Source organism: Taudactylus pleione, unplaced genomic scaffold, assembly GCF_031769625.1.
Source record: "Taudactylus pleione unplaced genomic scaffold, aTauple2 ptg000242l, whole genome shotgun sequence".
Taxonomy (NCBI): Eukaryota; Metazoa; Chordata; class Amphibia; order Anura; family Myobatrachidae; genus Taudactylus; species Taudactylus pleione.
Window position 1 is genome coordinate 2,505,880 of NW_028284644.1, and position 16,708 is coordinate 2,522,587.

General features: G+C 48.7%; 1 protein-coding gene across 2 annotated transcripts in view; it reads left to right on the top strand.

Annotated features, from left to right (window-relative positions):
• CD34 (CD34 molecule) overlaps positions 1 to 16,708 on the top strand; it is a 121,227-nt gene that overhangs the window by 96,088 nt on the left and 8,431 nt on the right. The window contains exon 6 of one of the 2 annotated variants that reach the window (XM_088479630.1): positions 2,060 to 2,103. In XM_088479630.1, the coding sequence (XP_088335756.1) occupies positions 2,060 to 2,103 (44 nt within the window). The remainder of the gene's footprint in view (positions 1 to 2,059; positions 2,104 to 16,708) is intronic. The other variant, XM_088479631.1, reaches the window with a different exon arrangement.

The following is a 16,708-nucleotide window of genomic DNA, read 5'->3' on the forward strand; positions in this document are numbered from 1 at the left end:
GAGACCAGCTGACCGGAGAGGAGCCATCACCGGTCCCTGGATTCAGGTAAGTAAAAAAAAAATGTTTCAATTTTTTTTTCTTTTTTTTACAGCAATCAGCTTGCGGTCTGTTTAGACCACATAGCTGATTACTGGTACCGGCTCCCGCCTCTGCTCTACCCGTTAGAGCAGAGTGGGAGCCCGGTAACCGGGGGAGACCCTGGATAACGCCACCTCCAGGTGGCATTATTATCACAGGGCTTCCCGCTGTATTTTTTTTACAATTTATTTTTAGTAACTCTGGTCGGATCACATATCCCATTACAATTATGGGAAATGCGATCTGCTTTACTAAAAATAAGTGATACTAGGGGTTGGAGTAGAATTTTACTAATTCTACTCCAATTGCCCTGTAATAACTACAGGTGAAACTAAAATAATATGAAAAGGGTGTGAAAACACCCTTTTTCACTTTATTTTAGTAAAAATAATGTTAATAAATAGAGCCCTATGCCACAGTAATGCCCCATACAACACATTATGCCACACAGTAATGTCCCTTATAAGACATTATGCCATAGTAATGTCCCTTACAACACATTATGCAACACAGTAATGCCCCTTACAACACATTCTGCCACATTAAAGCCCCTAACAACACATTATGCCACAGTAAGGCCCCTTTTACGGTATGCCACAGTAAGACCCCCTTTACATTATGCCACAGTAAGGCACCTTAAACATTATGCCACAGTAAGGCCTCTTTTACATTAAGCCACAATCAGTACTGCTGTCTTAGTAATGTGGCACTGCTCACGAACCAATTGGAGCTCACGGACCGGCAGCCTCTGCTGATTGGCTGCCAATCCACGAGCACTGATTGGCATGTGAACGACACCACATTCGACTGACGGTGTCTCTGTGCCTCCCATGGCTGGGATGTGGCTTCAAAACCTACAAGAGCAGCAACGTAGCCTCCCAGCAGCCTCTCCACGGCATCCCCTCAAGTCTGGCACCTGGGTCACGTGCCCCCTTAGCCCCCCTAGTTGCAGCCCTGCTTTGGGCCAGTCAGACCCTGGCTGGGCATGCAGACAGACAGGCATTTTTTTTTTAAATAACATTTTCTACTTTGTTGAAGCATATCAATTACAAGCAGAAGAAACATCAATTATAGTACATGCAATGGAAATACATTTATACATTTCTGGAACACATAACTACAGCCAGGCATTTTATCTGGCAGCCTGACACCCAACAGTTATCATAGGCATACACTGGGCGAGATGTACTAAGCTGCACGGTGGATGTGGTACATCCTGCCACTCATCGAGTACATACCAGCATTAATAACGCCGATGTGTACTTAGAAATGTGATTACAATCGCAAAAGACTGCTCTTCCAAAGAGAGCAGTCCTTTGCGAAGAGGGGAATTCCGGAGTTTATGACCCCGAAGTCTCTTTACGCATGCGTCATATGACACACACACCGCGGGGTGTGCTGGGAGAGATCCGATTGGATCTCCCTAACAGGACAATGTGAAAAGAAGCCCATTGACTTCAATTAGGTAACCCCATCTGCAGATAGCATTTCCCACCAGGTCCAAGCTCAGGAATGTATTACATTCCGGAGCTTGATACATATGGGGAATGCGTTCAACTTTTCGGGCTTAGTACATCCCGCCAACTGTGATCTATTGCACAGTGTATTGGCCACAATATCTAGATCCTCTTCCTGGGGAGGACCCATTTCCTCATTCTTCCCTGTGAAAAAAACAGGGGAAATGTCTGTCGCTCTCCAGCGGCAGTGCACACATATTACCCGGTGTGGCCGACTTGTAACTTCAACAGACATGTTGGACGATCCGCCATGCCCGACCGATCAATGTTGGTGCGGTACCCCAGGTTGTGAACCAGTGCTCTAGAAGACCAAAACTGACTAAACTTTTTTCCATAGTATTTAATGCTTGAGTATATGAAATTGCCAGTCTATAACAAGCAAAGCACATATTTATCTATGTGTTCTTTCTAACTAAAGGTAATAAAACTTAATTCTTAAATGCTATGTTTATCTCTTTATCAGCAGGGAAGATGCTTAAGAATAATGAAAACATAATCTACGCTAAGGTAAACTAATATGACAAACGTATTATTTTATGTTTTATGGCTAGTTCATGGAATATACAGACGGTCCATAAAGATCCTTGCACAGGCCGTATTTCTGATTCCTGTCTGACAGATTCGTTTTCATATATTTAAAAGTAGACTATCAGAATTCCTACAATTTTTAGAACTATTAAAAAAAATAAAATAAAAATATTGAAAACCAGCTAGATCCAAGGGTACTCAACACTTTTGTCAGTTGACACGTGTTACATATTTTGGCAAACCTCTATAGTGCTCGCAGTTCCATTTACCAAAAAATTAGAAAATACTTTATTAAGAAAATTATTAGTAATATAGTATTTGTAAATAAAGATAATAATAGGGTTCGGGCATACTTACCTAGTCCCCTGGAAGAATGGGTATATCTTCCGCATCCCGCCCACTTCCTAACAAAGTGGTCAAGATGGGGAGATAAATTGGGAATAGCAGAACCGTAAGGAGGGGGACGGGGCTAAAACAGAGCAAATCTCATCATTGTAGCCCCACGGACCCGAGAACTGCTATATTTTTTGCAGTGGAGATGTGGCCTAAAATTGGTCAGCTGCATCTCTTCACCGGACATCTCCCAGAGAGGAGAATTTAAAAGTAGGCAAGTATGGCTCAGTGCAGAGGCATCACTGGGTCTGGTGACACCTGGTGTACACTCCACATTCCCCTCGAGCAGGATTGGTCGAGGGAAATCCCTTCGGGAGCAGCCCAGCATCACCTAGTGCCTGCACTGTCGGCTCTTCCTCTGTGACAGGAGCCTAGTGCTGCAGGAGTATGTCACACTGCAGTACCCAGCACCTGTCACCGAGGAGCTTTACTTTTTCTCATTTAGCTGAATATTAGGCGACCCTATTGGACCCTAAATAATGAATGGCTCATTCCATAAAATATGCCTTTTCTCATGTATAATGGACAATTTAAGTGATGATAAATAGCCCCCTTAGAGTTAGAAGCAAATGCAGCAAAATAGCGCAAGTTTGCACCTGTACAATCCACGTTGCAATGAAAAGTGTGTAAATGCTAGTACAAGGGGTACAAATGCTATGTGTTCTTTTCATGCAGGGGAAATACTTGCTGCTTATTTATTTAATTAAATAAAAATAAGTGAGTGGTGGGAGGGATAGGGAAAGAACATAGCTGCATATAAAAAGGCATCAGTTGCTGCCATCAAAATACAATGAGGGAAAAGCAGATGTTAGGGACCCAGCTGACGAGGTTCACCTTGATGCGGTAGGTGGGCAAACATCTTTGGCCAAATATGTACTAAGAACCTCAATTTATAACCATGTTTATTGACAGATTATTATATATTTTGTGATATTAAGTGTTCGTAGTGCTTAGAGTGTGCATCTGCTTTTCCCTCCTTCTATTTCTGCTGTAGAACTACAGATCTCAGCAAGGTAGCACCTCACATTGTGTTTAAATCAGGATGTGCAGTCAAACCCCTCTTTCCTTTTATCAAAATACAATGTACAGAAGGAGTCATAAAACAGAGATATAGAGCCTGATTCTGAGCTGGACACAGCTGAGTCTCTTTTTGCGTCTTTTGCCAGTCAGACGTCTATGACATTATGCAAGTGACACTGCACTGCCCTTCCCTGGTGTACATCACTGTGCGTCTGAATGTGCAAGGGCTGGGATGCTCACTGTCGGAGTCCGCAGACGCTGAAATACCCCTAGTTATATCTGTAGATGAACCATAGGTATAAAACTTGTACCAGCTCTATGGCAGGTGCAGATTCTCCATCTGGGTATGGCCTCCTATGTGAGCGATTAAGAGTCTGTATATACAAACACTTTAGCGACACTCCCATAAGACAGACCATCTTTGTGTATATGAATAGCCACCTCCCAGTCATCGGACAGGAATGGTCAATACTTTTTCAATGTGCATGCGGCTGAAATTGCAACTGCGACTCTGTACAAACATAATAGATTTGGGACACATGCACTGTAGTAACAAAATCAACTCCATCAGCATCGGCATTGTGTGCGCCTGAGAATCAGGCCCATATAGCAATCAGTAATCTAGTGGAAGAATGGACTTAAAATAAAATGTCAAAGGACTCCAAAAGGTTGAAAAAGCTAGATATGTATTCCATTATATCTATTATTATGCCAGACTCTACAGATGATAGAGAGCAAGGAGGGGGTTTCTGGATCTTCCTCATGTGTAGCTCTGCAATAGCACTTGATTTAGGGCAGAGGTTCCCAAACTCGATCTTCAAGGCGCACTAACAGTCCAGGTTTCAAGGATATCTATGGTTGAGTGCAAATTGTTAAATCAAAAGACTGAGGTACTAATTAAGTCACCTTTGCCCAAGCATGGTTATTCTTAAAACCTGGACCATTAGGACTGAGTTTGGAAACCTTTGATCTAGGGCATGCCTTTTCCCCACTCTAACCCTGTCCATCCACTAGGCGATTTTGACAGGCAATTGCACGATAACGATGTCGTTATCGTGCAATCGCTTGCAAATTGTCCGCAAATCGGGCAGTAAAATGTTAAAAATGACCAGCGGTGCGTGTACCCGCTGGTCGTTTTTAACATCTATCATCGCCCGAACATGACAATCAACCTGACGACTGCCATAGGTTGCCATGTTTTGGGATGATTGATCTGCATACACTGAACATCTGAACGTTCAGTGTATGCACTTCACCCTAGGGGGATGACGGCACGATTATGATGTCATAATCGTGCCGTTGTCCCCGCATCTAGTAGTGGATGGGCAGCTTTAATCACCAATCTTTAGGACTGGCAACAGGGGCGTATCTATAATGTGTTCAGGATGTGCGGTGCACACGGGCCCCTGGGTCTAGAGGGGCCCACACTGAACACCCTGCACCCATATAGTCTTTATACTTACCAGACCGTTGGCTCTGCAGCGCCCATTTTCCCGGTGACTCACGCATTCGCAGTACTGCTGTACCCAGAAAAAAGGTGAGGGCAACATTTTCCCGGAGACCCGCGCTTGTGCAGTAGATTCTGCCACAAAGCCAGAATCTACTCTACTGCACCTGCCATGGAACCGCTAGAGAGAGGAGGGGGCCCACACTGAGTTAGCACACAAGCTCCCTTCTCTCTTATTTTGGGGTTCCTAATATTGAATTAGTGTTAGGGGTATTCACATTTTATCGAAGGATTTATAAGTCAATATCATGAACAGATTTAGTCAAGCAAATTTTTTTATTTAAGGTACTATATATTAGAGATGAGCTCCGAACATAGGGGATCCGAGTCCACCCGAACCCTGTTCGGGTGTTCCCCGCCTGACTCGGATCCCCGTTCGGGGCCGAACGGCGGCCTGTTGATGTCGGATTCTCGCGAGAGAATCCAACGTCAGGGCTAGTCTAGTGTAGGGCAGACCGCTGTGATAGCGGTCTGCCCTACACAGACACAAACACACAGCTGCCAGCGGCAACTGTGTGTTTGTAATAGCAGCCAATGAGAGTCAGGCAGACTCTCATTGGCTGCTGCACAGAGGGAGCCGGTTGGAGCTCACTCATGAGCTCCATCTTCCGGCTTCCTCCGCGCGTAATACAGCAGAGCAGAGCGGACGGCGGCAGGAGCAGGGATTCAGGTAAGTTTTTTTTTTCATATGTGTGTTTGTAAGGGGGCGCTACTGGTGGCATGCTAATGGGGGCACTGCTACTGGGGGGCATACTACTACTGGGGGCCTGCTAATGGGGGCACTACTACTGGGGGCCTGCTAATGGGGGCACTACTACTGGGGGCCTGCTACTGGGGCCTTGCTACTGGGGGCATACTACTACTGGGGCATACTAATGGGGGCACTGCTACTGGGGGGCATATTACTGGGGGCATGCTAATAGGGGCACTGCTACTGGGGGGCATACTACTACTGGGGGCATGCTAATGGGGGCACTACTACTGGGGGGTATGCTACTGGGGCACTGCTAATGGGGGGCATATTACTGGGGGGCATGCTAATGGGGGCACTGTTACGGGTGGGCATACTACTACTGGGGGCATGCTAATGGGGTCACTACTACTGGTGGTCTGCTACTGTGGACATACTACTGGGAGCATGCTAATGAGGGCAATACTACAAATGGGGGCATACTACTACTGGGGGCCGGCTAATGGGGGGACTACTACTGGGGGCATACTACTACTGGGGGTACTGCAAAGGGGGCCCTACTACTAAGGGGACTGCATAGGAGGCACCACTACTGGGGGCATTGTGTAAGGGACACCACTGCTGGGGGCATTGTATAAGTGGCACTACTACTGTGGGCATTGTATAAGAGGCATTACTACTGTGGGCTTTGTGTATAAGGGTCACTACTGTGGGCATTGTATAAAAGGGGCACTACTGTGGGCATTGTGTAAAAGGTGCACTACTGTGTGTCGTAACATAAATAAGAGACACTACTTTATGGTGTAATGTGAATCAGGGGCACTATGGCCCTGATTCAGAGCCGGACGCTCTGACAGAGCGCTCGCTCTGAATCAGGGCCGTCCTTCCTAATTTTAGAGCGGCCTCCTGGCCGCTCGCATAGCTATGGGTGACCACCCACAGCTATAGCGAGCGGCCAAAAAGATGGTCGCGATGGTCAAGACCATCGCGACCATCGGCTTGCGACGAGACCATTGTGGTAGGGTCTCGTCTGCTGCAAGCCCTGGAGTGCTTTTGGCTCTATCAGAGCCAAAAGCACTCCCACTGACATCACTTGTGATGTCAGTGGGGCCGGCCCCAGATGGTAGGCGTTCCCATGGGAATGCCTCCATCTGGCCAGCCACACCCCTGGCACGCCCACCAAAGGGGGCATGCTGACACACACCATCGACAGCAAGCCCCCTTTGTAGCGAGTACCATAGCGAAGGCTTGCTGATCGCTTTCCGGGTCTCGCGCATGCGCACGACGGTGCCGGGTCCGTCATGCGCATACGCACTAGCCCAACATCGACCCGCTTGTGAGCGCTCAGCGCTCGCGACCGGGTCTCAATCAGGCCCAATGTGCAGTGTAATGTGAATAAGATTGTGCACTGTGACTCCTATGGCCATAGCCCACTTTGTAAACAAGTACTGTGACTCTGCTGGCCGTACCCCACTGGGTGGGTGCACTACTTTTCATTTCTGCCACTGCTGTGTGGCACTGTGTCATAGATGTGCTGTGGTGTCTGTGCCGTTGCTTTGTCGCTTGGTAACCAGTCAGCTCACTGCAACCTTTGGCCAATAATGGTCAAAACTATCATTTAAACTGTAAGGTGGTCTAAATTGACTGTAAATGACTGGAAATTAAGGTTATTGAGGTTAATAATACTCTATGAAGAAAAAAAGCCCAATTTATGTGATTTTAGCTTTTTTTTGTAAATTTTTGTAAAAAAATCCAAATCCAAAGCCAGTCACCGCAGTTTGGCAAATCCAAATCCAAAGCCGGACGACGAATTAGAACCAAATCCAAATCCGCCAAAAATGGTCCGGCGCACATCCCTACTATATATATTTTTATTTCCTAATGTACAGCAAATATTACACCCTTATAGGATAATAGCTCAGGATCGACTTTCAAAAACAATCAACTTATTTCTTATCTGTTGTCACCCTATCTAGAAGTGACCTTCTTATCTCAATAAACACGCAGATGTTATTCTTCTACATATTGTTCAAACCATTAATGTTCCTTTATTGCCTTTAGAAGTGAAAACATTTATAAACTATTTTGATTTCAGTCCAGTGGAACGTGCCAACATTTCTTCTAGACCAAAACAGCCAACAGGACAGAGGAAATAAAAACACTCTCCACCTCCATAGAAAAAAAGTTCTTATTGTTGCAGAATGTTTTTCAGTAAGATTCTCACAACTAATGCTTGGACTTTATCCTAAGAATAACTTCCTTCATACTGTGTGAATGCAAAATCTCATCAAGTGGATTTTGAGCATGTATGTTCCTGTTGAATCTGTTGATATGTGTTTTTCTTTATCCTTAACATAACAAAAGGTACAGGACATCTGAACCTATTATGCTCCATAGTTGACATGTAGTATAACTCACGCATAGGCTAAAGTTGATGAAACTAAGTGACCTAACCAATTAGTTGTGTTATTGTACGTATTCCAGGGGCAGAAACGAGGAATGGCAATAATAAATAAATAAAGCAATTTAGAGAATCAGGCTCAAAATGTAAAATCATTTATAAACAAAATTCTCTCATTATACTCACCCTTCTTGTGAGAGACAAATCATTAATTTCCAGTATCTTGCATTCGTCTCGACCTTCTATAACCTCTAATAATTATCTCCAATAGTATCTTTCCATGATTATTTTGGAAAAAAAGGATTGTGACCCTAATTTTTGCTCACAGTACGGTCCCATTTCTCACATCCCATGATCCCCAAGCTCCTTGAGAGGTTTCACCTTGAATGCCACACTTCTTTTTCTCACACAACATTTTGGATCTCAGCATTGACTTTGCTTCAATGTTTGACACCATTCACATCTCATACAAAACCTGACTATCCTATCCAGGTTCTCCACTCCATAAGGTCCATCAGTTGAAGCATCAAAAGACCCATTCCTAGGCCCTCTACTCTTTCTGTATTCATATCACTTATTTTTTAAAATAGAAAAATGCTTCTTTGGGTTTCAGCATCTGTATCTATCCACTCCAAATCTTTGCCCTTGTCACCTCAAACTAAGCTAGTAATCTTTCTACCAGCCAAAATAAGCTACTTACATCTCTTTTTTTGTTGACAACTCAGCAATAAGCGATATCTCACAATCTCAGTGCTTCAGTGACATCATTGTCAGAACTATTCTCTTTTTTCCACACTGAGGGCCTGATTCAGAGCCGGACGCTATTTGCAAACGGTCGTTCAGAAAAAGGGGCCGGCTATTTAAATTGTCTGTTGATGCCTCTATGTCTGAGCGAGCGAACGAAACATGCGCTCGCTATTTTGTAAAGACGCCCCCTGGCCGCTCGCATCATATGTTATCTCCGCTATTTACTAGATTAATCGAGTACATCGAAAGGCGTCTGAACTGCTCGCAGTGCTTGTGGTTGGATTTTCCTACCGCAATCATGCGAACAGTTCAGGCTAAGAGACAACCAAGTGACGTGGCCAATGACGCTGCTTTGTTAATTATGCACACCCTTAAAACGCCCGTTTGGCACGCCTGCGTTCGGATCTCCACTCCCCGTTTTCAAGCACCTTCCCCTATTACCACCCACAAACGCCTCATCCTGTCACTCAAATTAGCAGGCACTCACTATTTTGCGAGCGCACAATTTCCGACCGCAATGACTGGTTGGCGCATGTGCATTACGACCCATGCGCATGCGCAGATGTGCGAACATCTCTCGGAGCGAACGAGCGGCTCTGAATCAGGCCCTGAATCTGTTTCCCAATCCTTAGAAGAATTTAACAAATATTGTCAAAAAATGCATGTATGGCAAAACCCCAACAAGTTTAATCCTTGCACACATAATCCATATAATTTAAATTCCAATTACCTTTTTACTGTCCTTACCCTAGTTAGACATTTATACCTGCAACCCCTTTGAATGCAGAAGCAATTAATATTATTATTATTATCTTTAAATTTTTAAAAGGTACCACAAAGTTTCTGCAGGAACGTACAAGAAATACACATAGTAACAATGTAATTTGACATATGAAAGTACAACGGCAATCAGGCAAAATTGGAGAAAAAAAACTGGAGAAATGTTTCTCAATTCCAGCCCAGGAAAAAAAATGCAAAATCCCTATTTTTGACTAAAAATGTGGGGATTTCTTTCAGAACCCTTTGGACAGCCCCCTCAATGATAAATTGCTCCAAATTGTTTTTGTAAGTTGTGTACTTTGGCGAAAAACAACCACGCAAATCTTGGGCGAAAAAAAAAAACGTTAAAAAATTAAATAGAAAACTATTTTTTTTCCAGGAAATTAATGTTTCACGTAAATTGGGGGTACATTAAAATGGGTGCAAGTATATATTCGTGTCGAAAAATTCAATTGTTAAAACCGTTTAAAAAATGCATGCTGCAACCTCGTGCAATGTTTAAAACACTTGACGCATCCATAACGCCCGTCAGAAAATCCGATCCAATACGTAAACCATTTTCAAACATTTTTTTTATTTTACGCACAAAATTTGCACGGTCGTTTCTCGCCAAAGTACGCAATTTACACATTTTTTGTGGGGTCATTTATCATTAGGGGGTGTCCAAAGGGTTCTGAAAGAAATCCCCAAATTTTTAGCCAAAAATAGGGATTTTGCATGATTTTTCTCCTGGTCTGGGATGGAGAAGACTTTTCTCCAGTTTTTTTTCTCCATTTTCGCCTGTTCGATGGCAAAAAAAACGTACGTTTCTGCCGCTAATTGAATATGGCCCATACTGAGAGGGTGGTGAGTTAAATAAAGTAGATGTGGAGAGAGTGGGAGAAAGGCAGCAGCTATAGAGAGGGGGGGCACAGGCAGGACATGTAGCGAGAGGGGGGAGACGAAGGCAGGAGATGTAGTGAGGTGGAAGCACAGGAAGGAGATGTAGGGAGGAGGGAGCACAGGCAGAAGATGTAGCAAGGAGGGAGCACAGGCAGAAGATGTAGCGAGGAGGGAGCACAGGCAGGAGATGTAGCGAGGAGGGAGCACAGGCAGGAGATGTAGCAAGGAGGGAGCACAGGCAGAAGAAGTAGTGAGGAGGGAGCACAGGAAGGAGATGTAGTGAGGAGGGAGCACAGGCAGGAGATGTAGCTAGGAGGGAGCGCATGCAGAAGATGTAGCAAGGAGGGAGCACAGGCAGGAGATGTAGCGAGGATGGAGCACAGGCAGGAGATGTAGCGAGGAGGGGGCACAGGCAGGAGATGTAGTGAGGAGGGAGCACAGGCAGAAGATGTAGTGAGGAAGGAGCACAGGCAGGAGATGTAGCTAGGAGGGAGCACAGGCAGGAGATGTAGTGAGGAGGGAGACACAGGCAGGAGATGTAGCGAAGAGGGAGCACAGGCAGGAGATGTAGCGAGGAGGGAGCACAGGCAGAAGATGTAGCGAGGAGGGAGCACAGGCAGGAGATGTAGCGAGGATGGAGCACAGGCAGAAGATGCAGTGAGGAGGGAGCACAGGCAGGAGATGCAGCGAGGAGGGAGCACAGGCAGAAGATGTAGCGAGGAGGGAGCACAGGCAGGAGATGTAGCGAGGATAGAGCACAGGCAGAAGATGCAGTGAGGAGGGAGCACAGGCAGGAGATGCAGCGAGGAGGGAGCACAGGCAGAAGATGTCGCGAGGAGGGAGCACAGGCAGGAAATGTAGCGAGGAGGGACCACAGGCAGGAGATGTAGCGAGGAGGAAGCACAGGCAGGAGATGTAGCAAGGAGGGAGCACAGGCAGAAGATGTAGCGAGGCGGGAGCACAGGGAGGAGATGTAGTGAGGAGGGAGCACAGGCAGGAGATGTAATGAGGATGGAGCACAGGCAGGAGATGTAATGAGGAGGGAGCACAGGCAGGAGATGTAATGAGGATGGAGCACAGGCAGGAGATGTAATGAGGAGGGAGCACAGGTATGAGCTGTAGTGAGGAGGGAGTACAGGCAGGAGATGTAGTGAGGAGGGAGCATAGGCAGGAGATGTAGTGAGGTGTTTTCGGGGAATTTACCTCAAATTAACTTTGATAAATGGGCCCCGTAGTGTGAAGGGAGCACAGAGAGGAGATATAGTGAGGAGGGAGCACAGGCAGGAAATGTAGTGAGGAGGGAGCACAGGCAGGAGATGGAGTGAGGAGGGAGCACAGGCAGGAGATGTAGTGAGGAGGGAGCACAGGCAGGAGATGTAGTGAGGTGTTTTCGGGGAATTTACCTCAAATTAACTTTGATAAATGGGCCCCGTAGTGTGAAGGGAGCACAGAGAGGAGATATAGTGAGGAGGGAGCACAGGCAGGAAATGTAGTGAGGAGGGAGCACAGGCAGGAGATGGAGTGAGGAGGGAGCACAGGCTGGAGATGTATGGAGGAAGGAGACACAGGCAGGAGATGTAATGAGGAGGGAGAACAGGCAGGAGATGTAGCGAGGAGGGAGCACAGGCAGGAGATGTAGCGAGGAGGGAGAACAGGCAGGAGATGTAGCGAGGAGGGAGCACAGGCAGGAGATGTAGCGAGGATAGAGCACAGGCAGAAGATGCAGTGAGGAGGGAGCACAGGCAGGAGATGCAGCGAGGAGGGAGCACAGGCAGAAGATGTCGCGAGGAGGGAGCACAGGCAGGAGATGTAGCGAGGAGGGACCACAGGCAGGAGATGTAGCGAGGAGGAAGCACAGGCAGGAGATGTAGCGAGGAGGGAGCACAGGCAGAAGATGTAGCGAGGCGGGAGCACAGGGAGGAGATGTAGTGAGGAGGGAGCACAGGCAGGAGATGTAATGAGGATGGAGCACAGGCAGGAGATGTAATGAGGAGGGAGCACAGGCAGGAGATGTAATGAGGATGGAGCACAGGCAGGATATGTAATGAGGAGGGAGCACAGGTATGAGCTATAGTGAGGAGGGAGCACAGGCAGGAGATGTAGTGAGGAGGGAGCATAGGCAGGAGATGTAGTGAGGTGTTTTCGGGGAATTTACCTCAAATTAACTTTGATAAATGGGCCCCGTAGTGTGAAGGGAGCACAGAGAGGAGATATAGTGAGGAGGGAGCACAGGCAGGAAATGTAGTGAGGAGGGAGCACAGGCAGGAGATGGAGTGAGGAGGGAGCACAGGCAGGAGATGTAGTGAGGAGGGAGCACAGGCAGGAGATGTAGTGAGGTGTTTTCGGGGAATTTACCTCAAATGAACTTTGATAAATGGGCCCCGTAGTGTGAAGGGAGCACAGAGAGGAGATATAGTGAGGAGGGAGCACAGGCAGGAAATGTAGTGAGGAGGGCGCACAGGCAGGAGATGGAGTGAGGAGGGAGCACAGGCTGGAGATGTATGGAGGAAGGAGACACAGGCAGGAGATGTAGCGAGGAGGGAGAACAGGCAGGAGATGTAGCGAGGAGGGAGCACAGGCAGGAGATGTAGTGGGGAGGGAGCACAGGCAGGAGATGTAGCGAGGAGGGAGCACAGGCAGAAGATGTAGCGAGGAGGGAGCACAGGCAGGAGATGTAGCGAGGAGGGAGCACAGGCAGGAGATGTAGCGAGGAGGGGGCACAGGCAGGAGATGTAGCGAGGAGGGAGCACAGGCAGGAGATGTAGCGAGGAGGGAGCACAGGAAGGAGATGTAGCGAGGAGGGAGCACAGACAGGAGGGAGCACAGGCAGGAGATGTAGCGAGGAAGTAGCACAGCAAGGAGATGTAGCGAGGAGGGAGCACAGGCAGGAGATGTAGAGAGGAGGGAGCACAGGGAGGAGATGTAGCGAGGAGGGATCACAGGCAGGAGATGTAGCGAGGAGGGAGCACAGGCAGGAGATGTAGCGAGGAGGGAGAACAGGCAGGAGATGTAGAGAGGAGGGAGCACAGGGAGATGTAGCGAGGAGGGGGCACAGGCAGGAGATGTAGCGAGGAGGGAGCACAGGCAGGAGAAGTAGCGAGGAGGGAGCACAGGCAGGAGATGAAGTGAGGAGGGTAACACAGGCAGGACATGTAGTGAGGAGAGGGCACAGGCAGGAGATGTAGTGAGGAGGGAGCACAGGCAGGAGATGTATTGAGGAGGGGGACACAGGCAGGAGATGTAGTGAGGAGGGAGCACAGGCAGGAGATGTAGTGAGGAGGGAGCACAGGGAGGAGATGTAGTGAGGAGTGAGCACTGGCAGGAGATGTAGTGAGGAGGGAGACACAGGCAGGATATGTAGTGAACGGGGTACAGGCAGAAGATGTAGCGAGAGGTGATATACACAGGGAGGAGATTTGTTGAAAGGGGGAGCATAGGCAGCAGTTCTAATTAAGTTTAGAACTCACATGGAGTTCTACCTAATTACCAGAGGAATTCATCATTCCTCCTCCCTATAACTATCTATTCCGAAAAGCTGTCATTTTTGCGATGACAGCTTTTCGAGAAATAGATAGTTATCCCTCTCTACTCTAACTTACCGCAGCTGGAAGCAGTGCTGCGCATGTGCTGTTACATCTGTAAAACCAGCGCATGTGCAGCACTGCCTACAGATGCGGTAAGTTTGTGTCCCCTCCAGTGGCGTAACTAGGGCAGGGCAAGCGGGGTGCGTGCCCTGGCCGCCGTTGGACCGGCGGCGCGGGGGCGCCACCGGCCACGGTACCGGCCCGCCCGCAATAGTTAGCCAATGTAGCGCCGACCGCAATGAGTGCGGTCAGCGCTACACATTTACACAGGACCGGCGCTAGGCTTCCAGCGCCGGTACTGTGCTTCACACCTGAGCCCGTTCCCTCCCCCTGAGCGCTTGCCCAATAGCGCTTGGAGGCGGTCTCAGGCTGTGCATAACACACGCATCACCGCCAGCGCTGGCGGTGATGCGTGTGATAAATAGCAGCCAATGAGAGTCAGATACTCTCTTTGACTGCTGCAGCACCCACTGCAAGAGCCGGACTTCCGTTCGGCTCCTGCAGTGGGTAATAGGACTGACGTCATGATGTCTGTCCCATAATGCTGAGCGCGCCAGCCCGGGCGGACTGGCGGGCGGGAGCGGCGTCGCGGACAGGAGCAGGAGCAGGGATTCAGGTAAGTATATTTTCATTTATATATATATATATTTTTTTTTTGTTTTAACCTATCTGCACAACGTGGGAGGGGGGTGGCTACTACTGGGGGGACCTCTACTGGGGGAGGGGTGGCTACTACTGGGGGTGCCATTGGGAGGACCTCTACTGGGGGGGCTACTACTGGGGGCACTTAATCGGGAGGGGGAACCTCTACTGGGGACTACTACTTGGGGGGGAACTACCACTGGGGGCATTATAAAAAGGGCCTACTACTAGAGGCACTGCACTCGGGGGACCACTACTGGGGGCAATAATAGGAAGGGCCACTACAGGGGGCACTGGATAGGGGGGATCACTACAGGGTGCCTGCATAAGGGGACCACTACTGGGAAAACTACATGGGGGGGACTACTGCTGGGGGCACTATATAAAGGGCACTGCATAGGGGGTGGACACTACTACTGGGGGCACCATATAAAGGGCACTGCATAAGGGGATACCGCTACTGGGGGCACTGCATAAGGGGGAACACTACGTGGGGCCCTGCATTTGGGGAGGCCACTACTGGGGGTACTGAGTAAGGGGAACTAATTGGGGGCTGTATAAGGGGGACCACTACTGGGGATACTGTATAAGGGGCACTACTATGGGCCTGCATAAGAGGGACCACAACTGCATACTGGGGGTACTGTATAAGGGGTACTACTGGGGTTAAGGATCATATGGATAGGAATGTTCAGTTTGAAAATAAAGGGGTGTGTCATGTTGACACGGCCCATTTTTAAGTGACCACGCCCATTTTTTGTGCGCACATCGGGGGGGCCTCCCTTTTCAAATTTGCCCTGGGCTCCAAATACCCTAGTTACACCACTGGTCCCCCCCTCTGCTCACCTCACTGCTCACTGCTGCACCCTGGGGAGAGGGGGCACTCTGAGCCCCCTCAGCCCGGCGCAAAGCCAGGGGGGGCGCGATCAGTGTGATCGCTCCCCCGCACAGGCATAGGAGACTGCTGCGACTGCTGCTCAGCAGCCACGAGCAGTCTCCAACTGGGCTGCTGTGAGGCGGGGGGGAGTGGCGCCGGACCCGGGCCCCCACCGGGCCCCTCAGAAAGTCCGGGCCCGGGTAATCTGTACCCGCTCCCCCCCCTCTCGGCGCCCCTGGGCAGGAGACTGAAGCTGGGTACACACCATACGATATATATATGAAATATTTTGTCCCAACTTGGCTCAGAATGCTATATCATACACATCGTATAGTGTGTATGCCCGATCTCTCATTTCGAGTCATCGTTCATGGGATTGCCCCATCTGACATGCAGCACAGCAGATGGGACGATGTAATGAACAACGTTGTTTACCATGTAACAATACATTGCGTTGTCTGGTGTATTGTGTACTGTGGGTTTGATTCAGAGCCGGACGCTCTTTGAGAGCACTCACTCTGACTCAGGGCGTCCCTTTTTTTTTTTAAAGATGGCCTCCTGGCTGCTCGCATAGCTGTGGGTGACCACCCACAGCTTATGAGAGCGGTCAGATGATGGTCGCGATGGTCAAGACTATCGCGACCATCAGGCTTGCGACGAGACCCTTGTGGTAGGGTCTCGTGGCCACAAGCCCCAGTGGTCTTCCTGCTCTAATAGAGCAGGAAGTCCACCTACTGACATCACGAGTGATGTCAGTAGGGCCGCCCACAAATGGCAGGCGTTCCTACAGCCACCCCCCCTGCCCGCCTCCAAAACGGGGCAAGCTGTCAATCACCATCAACAGCTGCTCCGCTTTGGTGCGAGACCCGTAGCGACGGAGCGCCCGTTGCTGGCCGGGTCTCACGCATGCGCACGCCGGAGCTGGCTCCGGCGTGAAGCATGTGCAGTGGGGGACCATTGACCCACTTACGAGCGCTGTGCGCTCGCGAGCGGGTCTGAATCAGGCCCTCTGTACAGTGCTCACGATTTATCAATATATTGCTCGCCGCATTGCTGGGTC